Source organism: Trachymyrmex septentrionalis, unplaced genomic scaffold (assembly GCF_001594115.1).
Source record: "Trachymyrmex septentrionalis isolate Tsep2-gDNA-1 unplaced genomic scaffold, Tsep1.0 scaffold403, whole genome shotgun sequence".
In the NCBI taxonomy this organism is placed as follows: Eukaryota; Metazoa; Arthropoda; class Insecta; order Hymenoptera; family Formicidae; genus Trachymyrmex; species Trachymyrmex septentrionalis.
The window spans coordinates 109,698-130,272 of NW_017305573.1; the positions used below are offsets into that span (position 1 = coordinate 109,698).

At 35.3% G+C, this 20,575-nt stretch overlaps 2 protein-coding genes across 3 annotated transcripts; one reads left to right on the forward strand and one right to left on the reverse strand.

The window, feature by feature from the left end:
* Nucleotides 1–3,746: 3,746 nt before the first annotated feature.
* Nucleotides 3,747–12,589, forward strand: LOC108751185 (zinc finger protein GLI2-like). Of its 2 annotated transcripts, none has more exons than XM_018491267.1 (6): nucleotides 3,747–3,864; nucleotides 5,976–7,008; nucleotides 8,088–8,458; nucleotides 8,903–9,064; nucleotides 9,733–10,141; nucleotides 12,223–12,589. In XM_018491267.1, the coding sequence occupies exons 2-6, from the start codon at nucleotides 6,060–6,062 to the stop codon at nucleotides 12,333–12,335; spliced, it is 2,004 nt and encodes a 667-aa protein (XP_018346769.1). In that variant the 5' UTR covers nucleotides 3,747–3,864; nucleotides 5,976–6,059; the 3' UTR covers nucleotides 12,336–12,589. The 2 variants fall into 2 exon arrangements, with proteins under 2 accessions (XP_018346769.1, XP_018346768.1); XM_018491266.1 differs by lacking the exon at nucleotides 3,747–3,864 and adding an exon at nucleotides 4,029–4,186.
* Nucleotides 12,590–13,286: 697 nt separating this feature from the next.
* On the reverse strand, nucleotides 13,287–20,209 carry LOC108751182 (cytochrome c oxidase assembly factor 7-like). The gene is made up of 8 exons (XM_018491262.1): nucleotides 20,034–20,209; nucleotides 19,827–19,961; nucleotides 18,839–19,069; nucleotides 17,431–17,561; nucleotides 16,519–16,692; nucleotides 15,208–15,405; nucleotides 14,161–14,316; nucleotides 13,287–13,463 (listed from the first exon to the last, which is right to left on the reverse strand). Exons 1-8 carry the CDS (start codon nucleotides 20,131–20,133, stop codon nucleotides 13,350–13,352), a joined length of 1,239 nt encoding a protein of 412 aa, XP_018346764.1. The 5' UTR covers nucleotides 20,134–20,209; the 3' UTR covers nucleotides 13,287–13,349.
* Nucleotides 20,210–20,575: the final 366 nt, after the last annotated feature.

Genomic DNA, 20,575 nt, shown 5'->3' on the forward strand with positions numbered 1-20,575 from the left:
CTCTCTCTCTCTCTCTTTCAGAGCCGCGTACGCACATGCGGCGACTATGGTACGAGCAAAGCTGACAGGTGCCTAAGCAAAAAAGCCAGGACTGCGAACGGTCGTAGTGTGCATGTAATGTAAGCACAGAGGGCTGGCAGACCACATGTGCCACTCTATCACTTATCTACCCGTAATACGACGTATACCAACTCGTCCAGAGAGATGCACCAGGACGTGCATGTATGGACGCATACTCCGATAATGCATCGCGAGCTCATAATTTTCCGCGTGAGGGAGAAGTGCTGAGATGGACGGAGTTCCAAAGATTCCGTCCACGAGTACCACACACATATGGAAAGAAAAATAGAGATACCAAATAACATATTACAACATAGAAGAGAAGTGTGAAATTTGATGAAAAGTATAAAACGAAGATGTTCCATCTGGTTCTACACCAAAATCAAATTTCTTCCTCTTAAGATCTTACAATTAAATTACAGCTTTGACCATAAGTTTAAAACACCATCAATTTGTTACATTTTTTTGGAAAAGAGGGTAAAGCCAAAGTAAAGCTAAATGATAAATAAAATTATGAAAATAAATATTATTTTTTAATATGGTTTTTATGCTTAATTATTAGTTTATTTTTTCAATAATTCATTTTAATTTTTTTTTTTTTTTTTTCGTTAAATATACACTATTGGATATCAAAACATAATGGAAACTCAATCCTTTGAGTTAAAAAAACAATGTTTTGTTATTTTTAACTTCCATGTGAAATGTACCTATTAAAATGTAAACCAATCCATTTCTGTGGTTAGTTTCAAAGTAAACAACGTCGAATTTAAAGTTTACATTTATTGTTTGTAAATATAAATAAATTAAATTTAATATAGTTTTTTGAGTTAAATTTAACTCTATTATTTTAGTTAAATTAATGACATATTGATTAGACGACCTAATGAAATGATTAAAAATAACTCAATTTGGGTATAATTATAATTTGACATTATAAATTTAACAATGTAGGATATTTACAGTAATTTGTGCGGATGTTTTAAACTTACAGCAAAGGTTACAAAATTTCACACTTACAATTAGCTCGAGTGTCATCGACTGCTAAATATTAAGAGGTCACCACCCCGTATGTCATAAAAACGCGGCTTCTCGGAGATATTTTCTTAAGAACAGGATCAACATTTTAGATTGTAACGTAAGGAAGAAACGACAGGACGATCTCGGACAATTTTTAGTCTTTCTTCGAGGCGTGATGTCCTTCTGGCAAAAATCGTAAAGAATCGAGACGATCGCGACGAGGTGAGAAAATAGCGAACAAGGGTGGTCTAGCTGTAAGATAGCAGAGCGAGGAGTGAACGACTTATCCTCATGTGGCGAGCCCATGGAAGCATGTTGTTAATAAGTGACGCGTGTGTGGCAGCTGGTCTTACATTTTTTTGCCCCGCACCCGATTCTTAGGGGCTCGAGCGACGAAAGATCATCTCGAGCGCGCTTCTCCCTCTTCCATTCTTTCTCTTCATTTCCATTTTGCTTCTTGTCTTCTTCTGTTGTGTTCTCCTCCTCCATTTCCCTCTCACGAGCTGTCTTAGATACTTTTTCAAATAATTTTCGACGCGATGAATCATGTGTATCAATTTAACACTAGCAACGCATGGTCGAAAATAAATTAGTGTCGATCGTTTATTTTAATTTTATCATAATTGATGTTCGCAGGTTCAGTAAACTCAAATATTTTTTTCAATAACGTGTCAAAAGTTGTGAAATATTGTTTATAAATTATGACAAATATTTTTCACAACTTTACATCATTTTAAGTTATATAATTTTATTTCTCTGATTTCAATATTTAAAATGACAAAAAATCATTGTTTAATTACTTGTTAAATAATCGTTAACTTTAAGCAAAGATATATATATTAATTTAAAATCATATTGGATGCACTGGACATGGATTTTGTTCAATTTTCTATAAATAAAAATTACTAAATTTACAGGAACTTAAAAGACATAATGAAAGTAGCAACGTTAAATTTTACAACCCTTTTTTTCAAATTTATATTTCGTTTATTTTTAACAAAGTTACAGCTGCTTGAATTTAAAGTTCGTAGCACTACGAATTTTTGTTTCCACTCAATACATTACATAACAATATAAATAAAGAATAGTGAGACTATCGCCCAAAGCGCCACTATCCAATATAAATCTAATATATAAGATATAAAATGATAGACGATAAACATCAAAATAAAAGAAATCATTGTAAGTGGTTGATAGTTAGTAATACATGTTAAAAAATAAAAAATTAGAGCAGGCGATAGATATGACTGTAACGGTGAGAGATAACAATAGGCAATGGCCATCTTCACGTTAAACAACGCGTAAAATCACAAATAAATATGAAATAGAATTCTATTCCGAATTCTAATTCAATAAATCGCCAAAAATGCTAACAATAATCAGTTGTGAAAAGCAATAATTTTATTCTGCATATTAATACGCATTTTTGTTTTCGTAAAATATATTAGACATTTAGTATGACATAATAAAGAACCAAATTATTATCAGATCTGTATCGAATTAAATTTTTAGACACTTCAGCAAAACCATTCGTTCTATGTAGAATTAAGAAAATGAACTTAAAATTATGAATGTATACCCAAGCTTCTATTTGAGATACGGAATAAATGTATATCATTTTTTCATGTTGCGAATAAACATTTATACATGTTTATCCATAATTTAAGCTGAGTTCCATCTGTTAATAAACTTCAATGCTCATTCTCTTACTCTTTTACTCCCTTATTCTTTTACTCTTTTATTTATCCATTAAATGAATTATCACGTAGTTTAACCAAAGACGAGAAATACAATATTTAAAGTATAAAAAAATAAATTTATAACCGACTCTTACATGCCCTTTTCTGTTATATTATTAATTTGACATCAAGAGTCTTTATATTGAATATGATTGGATTTAAAGTCTTAATCTTTATATTGATTAAATTAGAAAAAAAATACATAATACTTTAATATTTAAAATATATAAGATAAAAATCGCGCAATATGGATTCTTGAGGAAGCTCGCAATTACGATATAAATCGCACATCTCTAGTCACAGGAGCGAAATCATGAATGATTCGCGCGTGGAAGGATCGTCGCTGCGAGGTCGGCGAACGCGCGTATTTACGCCTCGGCAGATGTTCGGTCGCCACCCTCGGGGGGTCCCCGCGAAGAGGGAAAGCCACGTACCTCCGCGACAAGTGTAGCGGCGGTTGCGGCCGTGTACCGCGAAAGGGCACGGGAGGGAGGTCGGCTACGCGATACAGCATCACGCGGCCACGCGAATGGGCGGCGCGACGGTCCCTTCTCGCGCCCTTCCGTCCTCCGTTTTCGAAGAAGAGGAGCCTGGAGCACGATCTCGAAGGGCTACGCACTTCATTAGAGGAGGAGGAAGAGGAGGAGGAGGTGGAGGGTGGGAGATCCCTTGATCCTCTTTCGGTTCTCCGAGAGAGATTTCCTCCGACGAAGGAAAGAATTGTCGTCGAAGTTGATAGTCTTCAACGAGACGCGTTAACGGGTGGTGCGAAAGTACCAGGGCATCCTGATATCCCGCTTTATCAGTTCCGCGAGAAGAAACCGATGTTGTTCTTGTTTCTTGCGATCGTTATCGAGCGCGTGCCACGTGAGGAAGACAGATAAACATATAGAGGGAGGGAGATTGGGAGAGAGAGAAAGAGAGAAGGAGAGAGAGAGAGAGAGAGAGAGAGAGAGGGAGAGAGAAAAAGAGAGCTGTCGAGCGGAAAAGACCGGCGCGATAAGCGGCTCGTCGATCATCTTGTACATGTTGATACGTTGATACCGAAGTAAGCCGCTCCTCTGACATTATTCTTAAAATTTAACGCTATCTCCGACTCCTGTAGACTCCCGGAGGAAAGTGAGGCACAATCGGTCGTCTTCCTGTTCGCGCGGCGAAGTTTAACGCGTGCGATTTAATGCGTGGGATTAAATAGTGCTTAAGACTTGGCAGCGATTATAACACGTTTTTTAATGGGAGGAAAAATGTCTCGTTGTCGTGCTTCTATACGATCGCGCCTCATTTCCCTCTGATGATATTTCCCATCGGATTAGAGGGTGGTCCGCCTCGGAGAGGGTTGACTTTCTAGAGATCGCGATTGAGACAGGCAGGTGAGATGTTATTTCTATCTTGTGCGATTGACCGAAATCGAGTAAGGCCTATTAAGCCTCATTTCTACTAACGTAACTTTAATCTCTCTGTTTAATTTGCTTCTTATGTTTCTAATTTTAGAGTTAGTAGTACGCCAAAGTCACTACATGCTATTTTGAAACATTTGATTGTCGAATCAGAAAAAAAAATTTTACAAATTGATTAATTAAAGAATCATTAATTAAAGAATCAGCTAAAGTATTATCAACGTACGTTGACTGTACTCGGCATATACTACAAGAAGATAAAAAGTAAATTAAATCGAGATCAAAATTAATTTAAAATGGTAAAAAAAAAATGGACATAAGTCATTTTCGGTCATGATCGTGAGAGATATTTTTCGTATTGATAGAGACGATCGCAATCGTGATTTTAGATCTGCGATATAATGTACTGTGGTATAATTACATTCGAATACATACGAGTATTTTACTCGAAGCTTCTCTCAATTCTATAGAAAAGTTATAATCTGTAAGCTATAAGAAAATTGACCATCACAATCGAATATGAGAAAAATAATCGACTGTGATTGGTCAATTTCTTACGGCTTATGACATCTTAAAGTAAGGTTGTCGATCTAGACTTGTAAAAATAAAATCTTACTAAAAAAATAGATTTTATCTGCGCACACAGAGGTTTTTTCTCAGCTTTTTCTTTATATATACAATATATTTTTTTAAGTAACATTTATAGAAATGTGATGTCATGTCACTTCTAGTTTGTGCTGATTGGATAATTATTCTTTCGGTATTGAATTCTTTTTCTCTTCTTCTTCTTAGGCCTCTGGCCTGTGTTACACCTCTCTCAAATGCTTGTGGTGCGCACGCTGATTATTCAATTGCCACAAGCATATGGGACTTACAGTTTTAATGCCGATTTCCAGCGAATTATTTGAGAGATGTTTCTGTGGGCAAAGATACTCTCGGGAGGTTACTTTTTTAAGAGGAGACATGAGCGTAAATATTTTGATCCCTATTAGGCTACGTTCAGATTCTCACCCGAGTATCATCCAGATATCATCTCTATCCTTGTTATTTACTGAACAAACAAGGATGACATGACACCTGGAGGACACCCGGGAGGGAATCTGAGCACGTCTTCAAATGGGACCAAACCCGGGATCTCTGACATGATAAATCAGTGCGCTGTCTGCCATGTCACGCTCGCGCTCCAGTATTAAATTCAATTTCTATTAAGTACGTTTAATTACTCGACACACTATTAAATCACAACAATAAACAAAAGCGGGATATACGTTTCCCGCTTTAATCAATTTCTCACTATTAAATCACGGGTCTATCGGGAATTACATAAACGCACGCATTAATTATCAAGTTAGATTGTGACGCGCAGAAAGAGCCGCATGACTTTGCGAGTGTCGGATGAATCTTTGGCAAGATCCAAGTGAATCTTCACAAGAGGACAACTGAATAATGGGAAACGCCGATGTAGAAACTCGGTTCGACAATTCGCCAGCGTCGCGAGTATTGTAGTAAATTTGCTCCATTATCATCGTCGATGTTCTCGGAGACTCAGGCCGCGTTATCTTGCATTTTACGCGGTGACGAGCCCCGTGATAATAGTCGGGCGCAAAGTGCACGGTGTCGGATAAGGCGTTGAAAAGGCGGTTCTCGTGACTTTCTTAATCCACGCCGTGCGTCGGACGACGTTACAAAATCCGGCGGTTTCGCAATTCCATCGAGCGTGCTGCAATTCACTAACGCCACATATCGCTATGATTGACGGCAGGCTGCCGGTGGCGACGAGCTCGGATCGACGAGGACGACGACGACGACGACGACGACGGAGGAAGAGGAGGAGGAGGCGGAGGAGATGCACCTCGAGGATTATCACGGCGAGCGGAGCGAGGAGGACGACGTGCGACATCCCGTTCTAGAGCAAGACGATTTCGTCGACGACGGTTCCCTGCCCGATCTGATGTCCATGGCGATGACCGGCATAGACGTTGACGTCGTCCAACCGTACTGTTGGACGACCTCGCAAATGACAGACAACAGCGTACTCTTCTCCCCGCTGGAAATCGGCACGGATCCACGGGATTATCTCGACTGGGACCAGGTACCCGTTGTCTTTCAGTATCCCTCCAACGGCGGTGGATCGCCGGCTGGTAGCACCTGCAGTGAGGCGATCACGCCGACTTGGAGCAACGCGGTGACAGCGACGACGACGACGACGACGGCGGCGACGACGACAACGATGACGACGACAACAGATCATGGTGAGGATAAGTCATCAAACTGCCGGAAGTTACCATCGATGGACTCGGCCTTCTCCTTCTCGCGCACCTTCAACAACACGATTTTTCCGGAATACGGAGCAGAGTCGCAGGGCGATTATCAGGATTATCCCGACTGCCAAGAGGACATGGTGTCACTGTTGATGAGCATTCAAAACGATGTCACGGTTCAGAACTACAGTCCCTCGATCGCCGACGAGTTTGACCTCAGTCTGATCAGGGGTGACCCGACATCGTTATTGAGCAACGTGGACTCGCCATCGTCATCATCGACGACTTGTCTCGCGAGCGATGAACAGCAGGAACCATTCCAGAGTTTTAATCCGCCGTATTACGCGGTTGGACATCTCGTTTCTTCGCAGCAACAATCGACGACGATCAACCTCGACGGTGAGCTCGTTGGCACGATGGACAATTTCGGCAATCAAGTGATTCTGCCGCGGAACGAGGGTCTGCTGCTCGGGAATAATCGACGGGTCACCGGATCGAAGGTTGCTGAGACTGAGAAAAATAATAAATCTTATGGTAAGTACGCAGTGCATTGTCTTTATTTACTTTAGAGAAAGTCTAGTCTCTCATGATCTCGTTTCGTCAGAATTTATTTGTGATTTTTAATAAATTAATAAAGAGGCATTAAAACGAAAAAATCGATATATAAATTCTTATTTTTATACGGAAAGAATGGTTTGCTGAATCTAAAAATTCAGCTACTCTCTAAAATCTTTGGAATGGAATCCAACTTGAAAGAGTGAAAGCTCATTCTTAAAAATTGACAATTGAATCGTTCTTTTCAAACACTGGCTCAATTGTCATTCTTTAACACTCTTTAGAATTAGATTTTACTCTAAAAATTTTTTTAGAAAATATGGATGTGAAAATAATTTTGTGTTGGACAATCGAACTAATTATGTTTAGAATAGTTGCTTATCAGGTTCAAGTTTCGTACATAATTATTTCGATGGTTCAAGAAACTATTTTCAGATTTATATCTATCTAAATTTTTAGATATTTTAACCAAATGTTCTTTCCGTGTATGTTCCAAATATTTCCGTCATCCTTGCAAAATTAATGACTTCTCAGATAAAGTTCAAAATCGAACATCCTCAAGTAGAACACATAAGTCACAATAACATCATAAGAACATCATCACTTTATTTATCACTTACATAAGTTTTTTTTTTAATTAACAAATAACGTCGTGATGACGTACTATGATACCATTACAACTTAATTATGATTCTACGCGTAAGACCAAACAGAATAACACATCATTATGATATCAAAATGATATTAAAAGATGACTCCAAAATAATTATTAAAAGTCATTTTTCAATCATTTCCAATTCATTTTAATATCATTTTAACATTATCGTGACTTGTTGTTCTGCTTGGGAACGTCTTGAAGAGAATCATCTTAAAGATTGGGACATCTTATGTCCCAATTTTAGACTTTATGTTGTCTAAGCTTCCAATATTTTTAACGTCATTAGACTTGCCGCGTCTTAAACGCAACGATCCGAATACATGTGGTAATTCTTCGGGCGCGCGTAATTTCTGCTCCAATTGCGCGTGTTTACATTTCGCGTGCATACGTCACGTTACAGATTGCGCGAGACCAGTAGATGATAGCCTCACGTTGGCTTATCAATGCCGCTGGATCGACTGCGGCTGTGCATTTACGGAGCAAGAGGGCCTGGTGCGACATATCGAGAGGCGGCACGTGGAGTCGTCCTCGACGAATGCGCACGGCCACGGCAGGCGGATCCAACGGGACCGGGATAAAGAGCGAGATGGCAAGGAGGCGGGAGAGGGTTTCCCTGGGAAAACGGCCACGACGGCGACGACGACGACGGGCCGCGAGGACGAGTTCGCTTGTCTGTGGCAAGGATGTCCACGCGCTCGACCGTTCAACGCGAGATACAAATTGCTAATTCATATGCGGGTACACACGCAAGAGAAGCCGAATAAATGTCCGGTTAGTGTCCTCGTCTCCTTGTATCCTTTCGACGATTTTAAATTTTAATGATTTTTATGGTACCTAACATCTACATTATTTTGAAGAACTTCATATTTTAAATTAATAAAGATTTTTGAAAGAATACTTTTAATTTTATAAATGTCATAGTTTTTTAATTTATAAAATGAAAAATTTTAAAAATCTTAGAATATGATATTTCTAAGTTTATATGAAGAATTAAAAAAGTATATGTATAATAGACTTTTTCATTATTGAAAAGTTTCAGTTCGTATAAAAAAAATCTGAAAATTTTTCTAAAAAGTTACGAAATTATACAGAAATTCTAAAATTTATATAAAAATTCTAAAAAATTATATAAGTACTAATTGTTTTCTATTATCAAAAACTTCGTTTTTTATCGTTTTTCAACAAAGTATTTCTTACTATTGCTTCTTATTTCAGTTTGCTGGTTGCAAGAAGGCCTTCAGTCGTTTGGAAAATTTAAAGATCCACCAGAGATCGCACACGGGAGAAAGGCCTTACGCGTGTCAACATAATGGATGCTCAAAGGCATTTAGCAACAGCAGCGATCGGGCCAAACATCAGAGAACGCATTATGACAGAGTACTTTCTTACTTTTCACGCATTAAAAAATGAATAAATTGCAATTTATATTTTTTCTCTTAAATTTCTCATTGCTTTAGTTATTGATTTAATATGATCTTACACTTGGAAAGCTGTACCGATATATATTGTTTTATGGCACGTATTACAGCTTATTTGACATTCTAGAAAATTTAATTATAAACTTTATAGTCGGTACAAGTTATAAATATTTATAATAAGGTAACTGTACCGAATATAACACACACACACACACACACACACACACACATATGTAATAGCGTTGCAATTTTTGTTGAATTTACTATTGAAAACTAGTCAGATTCAAAATAGGAAATATTTCTGAATATTAATTTAAAATATCCCAGCAAAGAAGCTAATATTATTTGTCATTTTGACGTCAAATAATACCTTTAACGTAATTTTGTCAAAATGATGTCAGCTTATTTGCGGGGATAAGACATTTATAATATTTATATGAAAAAGATTTAATCTTTTGATTTAGATACATACACTATCTGTGTATGTATCTACAAACAGCAAGTAGAAAATATTAAATATAATTAATTATGTAAAGCTTTATGGTATAAGTTTTGTACATTTGTTAATTCAATCTTCTTTAACAGAAAAATAATGATGATGATGACATTAATTTGCTCTTTTTCTAGAAACCGTACGCTTGCCAGGTAAGCGGCTGCGGTAAACGTTACACGGATCCGTCGAGTCTTAGGAAGCATCTGAAGAATCACACAGAGAATTCAAGTACGTTATCCAATCTGTTATCATCGGATAAAGTACGAACGATTAACGTAACAGCCGGTGCGATAGGCCACAAATTAAATTCGACAATTCCTCACCGAAGAAATCAAGACGCGTGCATCCTTAACGTGGAAACGAATCATTCGTCGTACAAATTATCTAAAACTTACGTCAAAGAGGAGAACACGTTGCCGGATAATACATGTCAGCTGAACAGAATCTCCCTGAATTTCGACGGCAATCAGCAGGAATACGTACCGATCGAATCGGTTCGTCATCTTCTGATCAACGACATTAATGTACAGAACGAGAATACAGGTAATGAATGTATTCAATCGATTTAATTGCTAGTAATTTGGAAATTTTGTAAAGTTTTTAGATTGAAGACTAGAATTCAGTCAATTAGAACGAAATGGATAAAAATTATAATTGTCTAACTGGTCGAATTTTAAAGCCCGCTCTTTTTAGAGCTAAAGTTCTTGCACAGTTAATTTTTCTTCCTTTTTGTTCCACGTTAGAGAGAAAAAGAGAAAAGATAAACCGTGCAAGAAATTCAGCTAAAAAGCCTTTAATTTCTAATTCGCAATTCTCAGTTTTCAGTGCGTAATATGACACGGGTTTTAGTTATTGTCCGATTTTACTAAAGAATGACATATTTAACGATCAGTGTCGCGTACGTTGAAAGATTCGAAGCTTTCCTTCGCATTTGAAAGAAAATATCATAAGAAGCGGCTGTAAAAAAAGTTTAAGACGTTTATAAACAAGTGGAAAAAGCGATATGAAATAACAAATACCGTTGATAATTTGCCGGACCGCGATAAGACATGAAAGATATGTCGAAAGTTATGTCATTCAGGCTTTTATCGAACAGATACTATATTTATTAAAATTTTATAACTATAAAATATGTTAAGAACGATTTTAATAAATAAATATCAATTAAAATCATTCTAATTACCTCATTTCTTTATTTTCTGGACTTTATGGTATATTAATTGTTATATTATCTTTTCGGTCGAAAGTATTGCTCTCTCATTCGTGACTATATGGCTTTAAATCTCTCAGCATGATTTACATTTTCAGTCAGCATTTTCGATATAGGAAAATCTGGTCGAAATGCGATAAGATACTCGTTATTTATTTTGTTTGCTTACGTTACAGTTTTTACATATCCGCGCAATAGTTCTGTAGTTAAGATATAGCATGATCTTTAACTTTTATTGCCAATAGAGTAAGACCTTGTTTTTCCGTTTACGAGATTTATTACAGCTACTCTTTGCGAAAATAGCACTTACGAAATAGATCGAACTAATCATGGAACTAATCCTATTTAATGAATCAGAATCGCGATAACTAAAAAGACAAATTATTTTCAGAAATCTTTGTATTATTTATAGCTGCTTCCAATCATTTGTATAAATTTTTAAAAAGAGATACATGGCTAATTATCTCTTGAAAAAAATATACGGTAACATATATCTTCCATACATATGTAATGCAAGATGCTATTGTCTCCTGATTATCTCTCTCTATTCTTGAATTCTATTTATAGTCTTGGCTAAAAATATTATACAGTACCTTATTAATCATTATTGATTATTTAAAGTTTTAACTAAAAAAAACTGATTTATGACATTTGCTATAAATTATCCTTTTTTTTCTAAAAATTTATTCTAAAAATCTTTTGATGTAAATTTGAAATATGACAAATTCTTAAAAATATTATGAGATATTAGGAGAATTGTTTTCGTTAAGATATATATAGTGCGTAATTTCGCAGATTCTGAACTTGTTTTATACCAACGTGCGTGCGTGCATGCATCTCGCGGGCGCGTGCTGGCTTTTTCTGACTTTTCTGATGCAGCTCGCGCATCGCGCCGATGACAGTCGTTCCCGGTCGTCTATAGCTTGATCTCAGAGGAGGTTCACTCCTCTTTATGCCTTTACCCCATACAGAGTCTTAAAATAATATTCCTTACTTTTTTGAGGGGGAAGGCATACGCGTACGGCGAGAACGCGCGGATGCGTACGCGTGACAGAACAGATGACAAAACTGTTTTGTCACGCGCCACGTGCCACGCACCCGTGCTATTTCCAAAGGAGCCCTCGCGTAATTTCGTAAAAGTATATAAAAACGCGCGCGCGAGATCAAATGGTAACAGCGAGAGAAAGAGAGAGGGAGAGAGAGAGAGAGAGAGAGAGAGAGAGCGCAAATGAAAAAGAGAATGAGAGCAAAGTATCGGTCATATTTAGCAAAATGTTTATTCTACAAGTGTTGGAAGTTTTCTTCGTTCAAATAGGACTTAATTTTCTAAATCTAAAAGTATAATTTCCAATTGACGCAAAACACTTCTTACTTCTGCTGAACGCGGTTATTATCACCGAATCGCTCGTTACAGGATTCTGCGTGACTGCAGAGGATGACATGCCGGATTTCCACGAGTTAGGCACCGACATCGAGCGACAGTTTCACGAGCTAAGTGCTTTGAATGACGCTATCTTCATCGGATGAGCCTTTTTCAGCAGAAGAATCCCATCTCTGACGAAGGTGAAACAGGACGCGATGCGTCGGTGAATGAACGAAATGTAATTTAATAAGACATGATTGAACTCGCACCTCGATTCGATTCATCCTTTGGAACTGACGGCAGGTTTATTGGACTCACTCAGAGTATGGTCAAAGTCTCACTATAAATACTTTTGAAGCATTTGATTGACCAATCAAAAGAAAGAATTTTAAGAATTGGCCAATTGAAGAATGCTTCAAAGCATTTGTACACTGAAAAAAGATACTAAATTTTAATACATGTTTGTCTGAATAATAATTGAATAATTTTTCTAATAAAATGTATTACTTATTCTTTTTTACACGATCTTTAAAGAAATTTAATTCTACAAATATATTAAATCACTTAGTGATTAATTATTTATTTTGAATATTAAAATAACTGACAATAATAATTTTAATATTTAAAATAAATCACACACTGACTAATTTAATACTTACAGTATTAAATTTCTAAAGAGAGTTATGTCATTTTGATTCTTTGAAATTAATTAGTGCTTTTTAATTTTAATATAAATTAAATGGTCTTATAGAAGTAATTGTGTTACAGATTCTAACGTTAGCTCGGAGGGTTAACAATCGCATTTTCGAATAGTTCAAACACAGTTACTTTAATTTGTGGCTACGTAATTAATCGCTAATCCCGAAAATACTTCGATTTCTTTCAAAAAGAATTAATTACGTTGCTCTTTATATAATGTACGTGGTTTTTTTTTAGGAAAAAAGGAAGCGTGGATGATTCGTTGATCACTGACGCGTTCATCCTGCCGCTGCGATCTCATTGTTTCGTTTCTCTCTTTTTACGATCAATTTTATACTCATTAGTCCGTTATATTTGACAAATCGTATATATTTTTGTACATAAGTACTTATATTATAAGTGAACAAAATATATCATTTATTTCGAGCAAATGTTTATTCGTCTCCACACCTTCACACTTAGCTTGGTCCTATCCTTTTTTAATTCTCGGCACTCTCGCTGTTGCAGATGCTCGGCTTCTCCGCCGTTAAATGTCGACAGATCAGTTTGGGGAAGTTTCTTATCGCCTCATCTTGATTTTCCTTCGAGTATACCTGCAATAATTGTGTAATGATATTGGATAACCATTCAAAACCATGCCCTAAGAGAAAAGTGTTTGATATTTGATTATAATTGCACGGTAAAATAATTATGATTATGAGCTCCATTTTTATGCCCAGATAGCAAAATGCTAGCAGTTTGCTCGCAGATTGGCAACAAATTCGATCAGATTCCCACAGCTATTCATAGCCAGTGTCCACATTAATCTCAAACTCTATCGACAGAGTTGCTGACATGTTGTGCTAGTAGATTAGTATTAACTAGATTAGTAAAAATTAGAGCTGTAAATTCTCAGTTTCTGTCGCCTATCTACTGGCAAAGTATGTCATTAGACTTTGCCCTATTATTTGGCGGTAGTCTGTTGACATCGTCAGATATTACAGATATTAGATATTCTGTGCGAAATTTGTTGCTTCTCTGCTATAAAAAAATTTGTAACATCTCTGCTCAAAATCTGTCTCTGCAGACTTGGTTATCTGGCTTAATAGTTATTAGAATGTTGTAATGTTAGTAATGATTATATAATTCTACTAAAAAAATATACATGTATAAATAAAAGATATGTACATATAACTGGCACCGAAAATAACTACAAATTGTAATTAAATTAAGGTAAATGCAACTTTTTTTCTTTCAGTGTGCCATTTTACAATTAGTCATTGTAGATTTGACAAGATTCTACATGCTTACCCCATTGATCACTATCGTCGGCACGAATCTCAAAGGTGATTGCAGGGCGTCCGTTTTATCGCCGTTCGTTGCAAGCAAATTGTCTGCCAGCGGGCTCGCGATGCAATCGTCGATCAACTTTCGCATTTCTGTACTTAGCCCGACATCTTGAGCGCACTAAAATTCATTTATCGCATTATTATAGTTCATGTTAAAGCATGTTCATGTTTATCGTTATTATCTTAACCCCATATGGCTTTTTTTTTATCAGCGAGGAATTTTTGCACCGTACATACTTTTGCAATTTTATGAACGTGACTCGACGTGAAAACATAGCGAAACGAGTCAGCAATTATGTTATCTAATAACCGACAGATATTAAATGCAACGTGTATTATCGGCGAGAATTAGCGATTATCTATAGAAGTAAGTCTGATGTTCGAAAAGTAATTTTAATCTTTTGTGGATCTCAAAAGGCTAATAATAATTGTTTTAGAATCATTTTGGCACCATTTTGATAATTTTATTTTCTGCTTGCGATGCTTTCCAAATATCCTTACGATGTCATTAGTTGTTTCGCGAGGCAAAGAAATATATTTTACTGTTAGATAAATAATTCTGATTTCTCTCAATTATTCTTACAGAAATCCAATTTAATACTGATAGATGACTATTTACTTTAATATTCAAAATAAGTAATTAATCACCATACCTTCCAGTATTAAATTTCTGTAAGAATAAGTACATCTCGATGGTATTTTATTCAATGATAAAACATCTTTTATCTCAGTCTTCAGTGCTCGTTTTTTCATTTTAAACGAACCCGAGTGATGTTTCGTCAAATGCACCGCGCTCTGCGTGATCGTGGCACGCTGTCGTGTGAATTCAATGAGAAAGTATGCCAAAAGGTCGATGTTACGAGTTAAATGTCGACTCTTACTCATCGATGCAAGTCGTTGGAAAATTAATTACACGTTACATTCGATAAAGGCATGTTCGCCAGGGCAATCATACAGCGGCCGCATCGGCTAATCGTAGCCAGGAAATTATATACGAAGGAAAAGCTACCTGTGGAACAGCAGACGCCGGGGTACCAGCGGACATTGCACAACCGACCAGATTGACCATCAATGGTTGGTAGTTCTCGGCTGCCTCGGAGGATCGTATGGCGTGAATCGCACACGCCTGGGCTTTATTCCCACGGCACTCGCTGGGTCCATGTTGACATGAGAACTGCCACGGACCGGTTTCGCTTTCACGATGGTGCTACAGACACATACGTCATCAATTTGCATTTTAATCGTTTAAAGTAATAATAACGTTTTCCTGATCGACGTGGATAAGAATATCAAAGGCTATAGCGAGGGCAATCATTCTGCGTTTTCAAGGTCATAGTTTCAAACGGATATCTTATGATCCGATTCATTAATTCCTTTCGAGAGGAATATTTAATAGAAAAGCCAGTAGATAAATATGTAAATATATAAAAACTAAGGAATTCTATGTTAATTAACCCTCCGTAGCTAACAGTGAGTCTATTGAACTCACTCATATTCTTTATTTACATCTAAAAATTAGATTACTTTATTAAATTATTATTCTTAAAATAAATTTAGTATTTATTTTTTTTATAAAAAGTTACTTTTACAGAAATTTAATATTGAAAAATAGTTAATTACTTAATTTGAGTATTAAAAAAAAATTGTTCTTTTAATATTCTAACTAAATAATTTATTCAAACTAAATAATTTTAAATATTAAAAGTGGTCAGCATTAAATTGAATTTCTGTAAGGATATCTATATCATTTTTCTTAAAATTAATTAGTGTTTTCTAATCAAATTAAATGAGTCTCATTGACATATAGCATCAGCAACTACTTCAATCTATAATTTAATATCAAAAATTAAATTTATAGTATTAAAAGAACAACAATGTTTTTAATATTCAAAATAAGTAATGAGTAAAAATAATAAAATAAGTAATATTATAAGTAAGTAATTGGTGTTACATATTTTGATATCAGCTTCAGAAGGTCAACAGATTTATAGACATATAACATTAGATAGCAAATTAAATGAATGTTGAGACAGAGATATAAAGTATTTTATGTTTTCACGTGATTGTCCATGCCGAGATGCCAATCGCCTTATTATCATTCCTGACGAAAATTGTGACAATAAAAAATATATAAATGCCTTTTTTATATTTCATTGTCTCAATTTTCGCCTCTCAGAAACTTTGTTTAGGATTCTGTCATTCTAGACCTCTTACATCCAACTTACTCTTCAATTTTTATTTTCATTATCAAGACTCATCTCATTAAAATGATAAAATAATCACAGAGAAAGAAACGCAATTATGAAATTATTGTACTTACCGTAGCTTTACCGTAAGGAACCAATGTGACATGAATATGACGTTTCAATTCTGGATATGATGGTACGAGTTGATTTACGATCCATCGCATGCTATCACTGCATAATGATTCATAGTAAACGTCTACGTTGACAACATTTTTATTTAATTCACTATCGGCCGACTGCGCATTGGACTTAAACAGATTAATAAAATTATCATAGATTATCACGATGTATGGCGCCATACTTGATTTATGTCCGGTCCACATTATGTTCCACCAATATAAGATTTACTTCTCGATTCAATTTACTCTTTATCTTTTTCTAATTCCAAGAATTAGAAAAAAATTAACAGAAAATTAAACCGAGATTACAGTTAATTTTACATCGGTAGAACTGGTTCATCTTTAGTTTTCTAAACATCAACTTTTCTTATCGGAATTAATAAGTACTGATAGAGAAAAGAGTTAATAAACCTCTATTATTCAAACTATTCAGTTATCAGAATTGTTTTATCCTCCTATTCGGATAAACTGAATTCTACTACATTTAAATTATTTTTTTGCCTATGTTGAGAAATAAATAAAGGGCAAAGAGTCAAACACATTTCTTAAAATCGTCACACAATTAAAAAGAATAAAAAATGTCTGAAGAGGGCTCAATCCGGCAGCCGAAACTTGTAATTTATTTGTAATTTATTTAAAATTGAGTTTTTATTTTATTATATTTTTTCAATTTTAGTTTTCTCTATTTGTAATTTATTCTTTTTAATTGTGTGACGATTTTAAGAAATGTGTTTGACTCTTATTTTGCCCTTTATTTATTGTTATTTATTTTATATAGGAAGAGTCCTTCAATCTGTTAAATATGTTGAGAAACATTCGATAAAAGTAGATATATTAATTCATGTAAAATTTGAGATTCATACTTACCAAAATGCCGTGAGAGACGAGCGTAACAAAGACGGCGGCTGCTAGCCAGGTGCGAGAAATCAAGAAGTAGAATCGCATGATGATATCCGTCGTATCGTTGATAAGTGAATCGCAGGGAAGACGTTTTAAACCTGTTGCGGACAATAATCGACGGACGAATGCCAGAGAGAGGGACATACGAAAAGCCGTAAGCAGTGGGGAATTGAAAAAGAGAGAGTAAAACGAGACAATCAATCACGGAGAGAGGGAGAGCTGCGAGGTTCATCCTTGCAATATTAGTCGAGGACATCTACATTTATCTGGATGCCTTCGATCATAGACACAAACTCGCATCAGCTTAGTTTTGCACGACAATTCGCGTTTCTAAACGCGAGTATAAAGTCCGAAAATTTTCCACATCTGTATGACATATGACCTTTACTTTCTACCGGAATACTGCTGGCTTAGAATAGCAATTCTGTTGATGTTAAACAACGTTTTATTAATGTTAATATTTTATAGCTAAATTTGAAACAGAAATATTCATTTCATTTTAAATAATTCTAAATTAGAATTTTTGTTTTTTCTTCAACACAATTAAGCGCAAAGGCCATATTCAGTTGAGGCGAATCTTGATACCTAGTATTTTTCTGTGAATTTTATAATTTCTTGTTTTTATTTTTCTTTATCTTTATTGTATATGTGCGGTAAATTCTGTTCGCGATTCTTTAAATACTCATGAGTTCATTTTCGCATATTTAATTCGTAGAATTCAATAACAATCAGGAATAGCGCGATCAAATGAGACAATTGTAAGTAATTATATAATATATTTATAATATAGAATAAATTAACAATTTGTACTAAGAATATTTAAGATTAAATCGATGATGATTATGTCGAGAATAATGAATAATAAATTATCGATTAAAAAGAAAAATATGATCGCTTATTTTCCATTCAATAATTCTCCTTCTCTATTATATTATATTTAACAAACTATATTAAACAATTATGAACAATTTATGCAATTCATGATGATTCAAACATGTTAGGCAGCGTGTTAAACGTGCAGACTGCAATTAAACACGTAATGCAAAACATTTTCATTGTCAAAAATACCTAATCTTTCGCAGAATTGTATAAACTAAAAAACAACGAATGAATCTATCAATGCATATTGTGTTAAACGTTTATGGGTCTATGCCTTGATGGAATTTTAATTCCTGCTGTTTTCGTGTCAGATTCTCGTGCAAATCAATGGCGCGTTTCTTGAAGGTTGTAGCAAGCTCAGGATTCTTCTGCGCGCCTTCTCCGCGCAAATGCATCTGCGACAGATTCGCACAAGCGTACGGATTGCCGAGCTCGCAACTCTTCAACGATAGCTTATATGCCTCTTTGTAGTCTTTCTTGATGAAGTTCTCTAAACCTTCTAGATAAATACACGATAGATAGAAACAGGCCTTTTCCGAGTACATGTCGCAGGCTTTTTTCAGATACTTGGCACTTGCATGAATCTGGGTGGCTCTGTCCTTTTCTCCGACGTCGGCCTTGGATATTCCCAAAACACCGGCATGTAGACACCCATATTCGTCATTAAGCTCGCAGCCTTTTGATAGATACTTGTACGCTGTCGGTATATCTTTCTCGCAACCTTTTCCTATGTAAAGAGGAAAGCGTTAATTCTAGAATAATTAGATTTGGAACGATATTTGTAATTTAATTTTACATTTAAAATTAATTTCAATCTATAATTTCAAACTATACGATCTCTTCATTAACTGAATGGAATCTTATAATATTACTGTCCATTTTTACTAATGTAGATTAACTTCTTATATTATTTAATTATAATTTATATTACTTACTTCTTATCTTCTTCTAAGTTCTAAGAATTATGAAAAATAAAGAATAAATTAAACTGAGATTAAAGTAAATCTATATTGATAGAAGTGGACATATATAAAGACCTGCATTCACGCATTGCATCAACATAAGATTATCTTCAACCTTAATTTATCTTACTATTTATCTTTTTCTAATTCTTAGAAGTCTTAGAATCAGAAAAAGATACAAGCAAATTGAACCGAGAATAAAGTTAATCTTATTGATGAAACCAGATCTAAATATATAAAATCACAATGCCCTTCAAAATTCGAATTCTGCTATAGTAGATTAACTTTAATCCAGATTCAACTTACTCTTTATTTTTTTTTCAATTTTTAAAGGAAAAGATAGAAAATTATAAATTATTAAATTGAGATTAAAGATAATCAACTTTGGTAAAAATAGACAGAATTTATGTTTGAAAGATTCGAAGTCTGCGCTACAATAAATGGTCCCGACATCTACCACAAGTGTTTATAATTAACGTAGCGAGCGTCTACAGGATCTCGTGTTCCTCTCGATAAACTCACCAACTACTTTAAAATCGCCGAATTTCGCACAGCTTCTGGCGTAATTATACTGATCGCAGGTCGTCTTGTACAACAAAGCAGCTTTCTCCGTATTCAATTTTACCGCTTCATAAAAATCGCCCAACAAGTGGCATACTGTTTTCGGAGCAAAAGATTATTTTTCTTAATCGTAAGGTTAGAGAGTTAGTAGACTCTGACTTCACTCACCCTCTGGATTTTTCTCGCTAAAACAGCCGAACTGATATTCTATGTGAAGGTTCTTCAAGTACTCCTTCAATTCCTCCTCGTTCTTCAAATTATATGCCATCCTTTTATCTCGCGTCGTACCTGCAATCGCATGGTAAGAAGGTATCCACCATATCTGGAATTTGACGATAGAACAAAAAAAAAAGAAGTCAAGTGTGTTCGTTATTGAGACGAATTTTGTACGATTCTGCGCAGATTCCAAACGAGACCACATCTGGGCTTCAAACATCTGAGCCGCGGTAATTTTGAAACTCGAGAGACCAAAATGAGTACTTATCAAATAAAAACATGTAAAAATGATCATTAAAAGAAGAATTCAGAAATATTAAAGTAAATATAGGATGTCTTTACCAAACATAATTACCAATATAAGTATATTCCAAAATATATAACCGCACTAGCAATTATAGAGTCTTTGAACACACTTTAATCTTTTCCGATAATATATCATTAAATTAAAGTTTAATTTAACAAAAATGAGCTATAGGCCCTCCATCACCCCC

Coding starts and splice junctions, on each gene's coding strand:
- LOC108751185 (XM_018491267.1), top strand. CDS start 6,060: ATGCACCTCGAGGATTATCACGGCGAGCGGAGCGAGGAGGACGACGTG. Junction 8,459..8,902: donor AGAAGCCGAATAAATGTCCG/GTTAGTGTCCTC, acceptor TTCTTATTTCAG/TTTGCTGGTTGCAAGAAGGC. Junction 9,065..9,732: donor AGAGAACGCATTATGACAGA/GTACTTTCTTAC, acceptor CTCTTTTTCTAG/AAACCGTACGCTTGCCAGGT.
- LOC108751182 (XM_018491262.1), bottom strand. CDS start 20,133: ATGGCATATAATTTGAAGAACGAGGAGGAATTGAAGGAGTACTTGAAG. Junction 16,693..17,430: donor TCGTCTCTCACGGCATTTTG/GTAAGTATGAAT, acceptor AATCTGTTTAAG/TCCAATGCGCAGTCGGCCGA. Junction 13,464..14,160: donor CGACGATAGTGATCAATGGG/GTAAGCATGTAG, acceptor CAATTATTGCAG/GTATACTCGAAGGAAAATCA.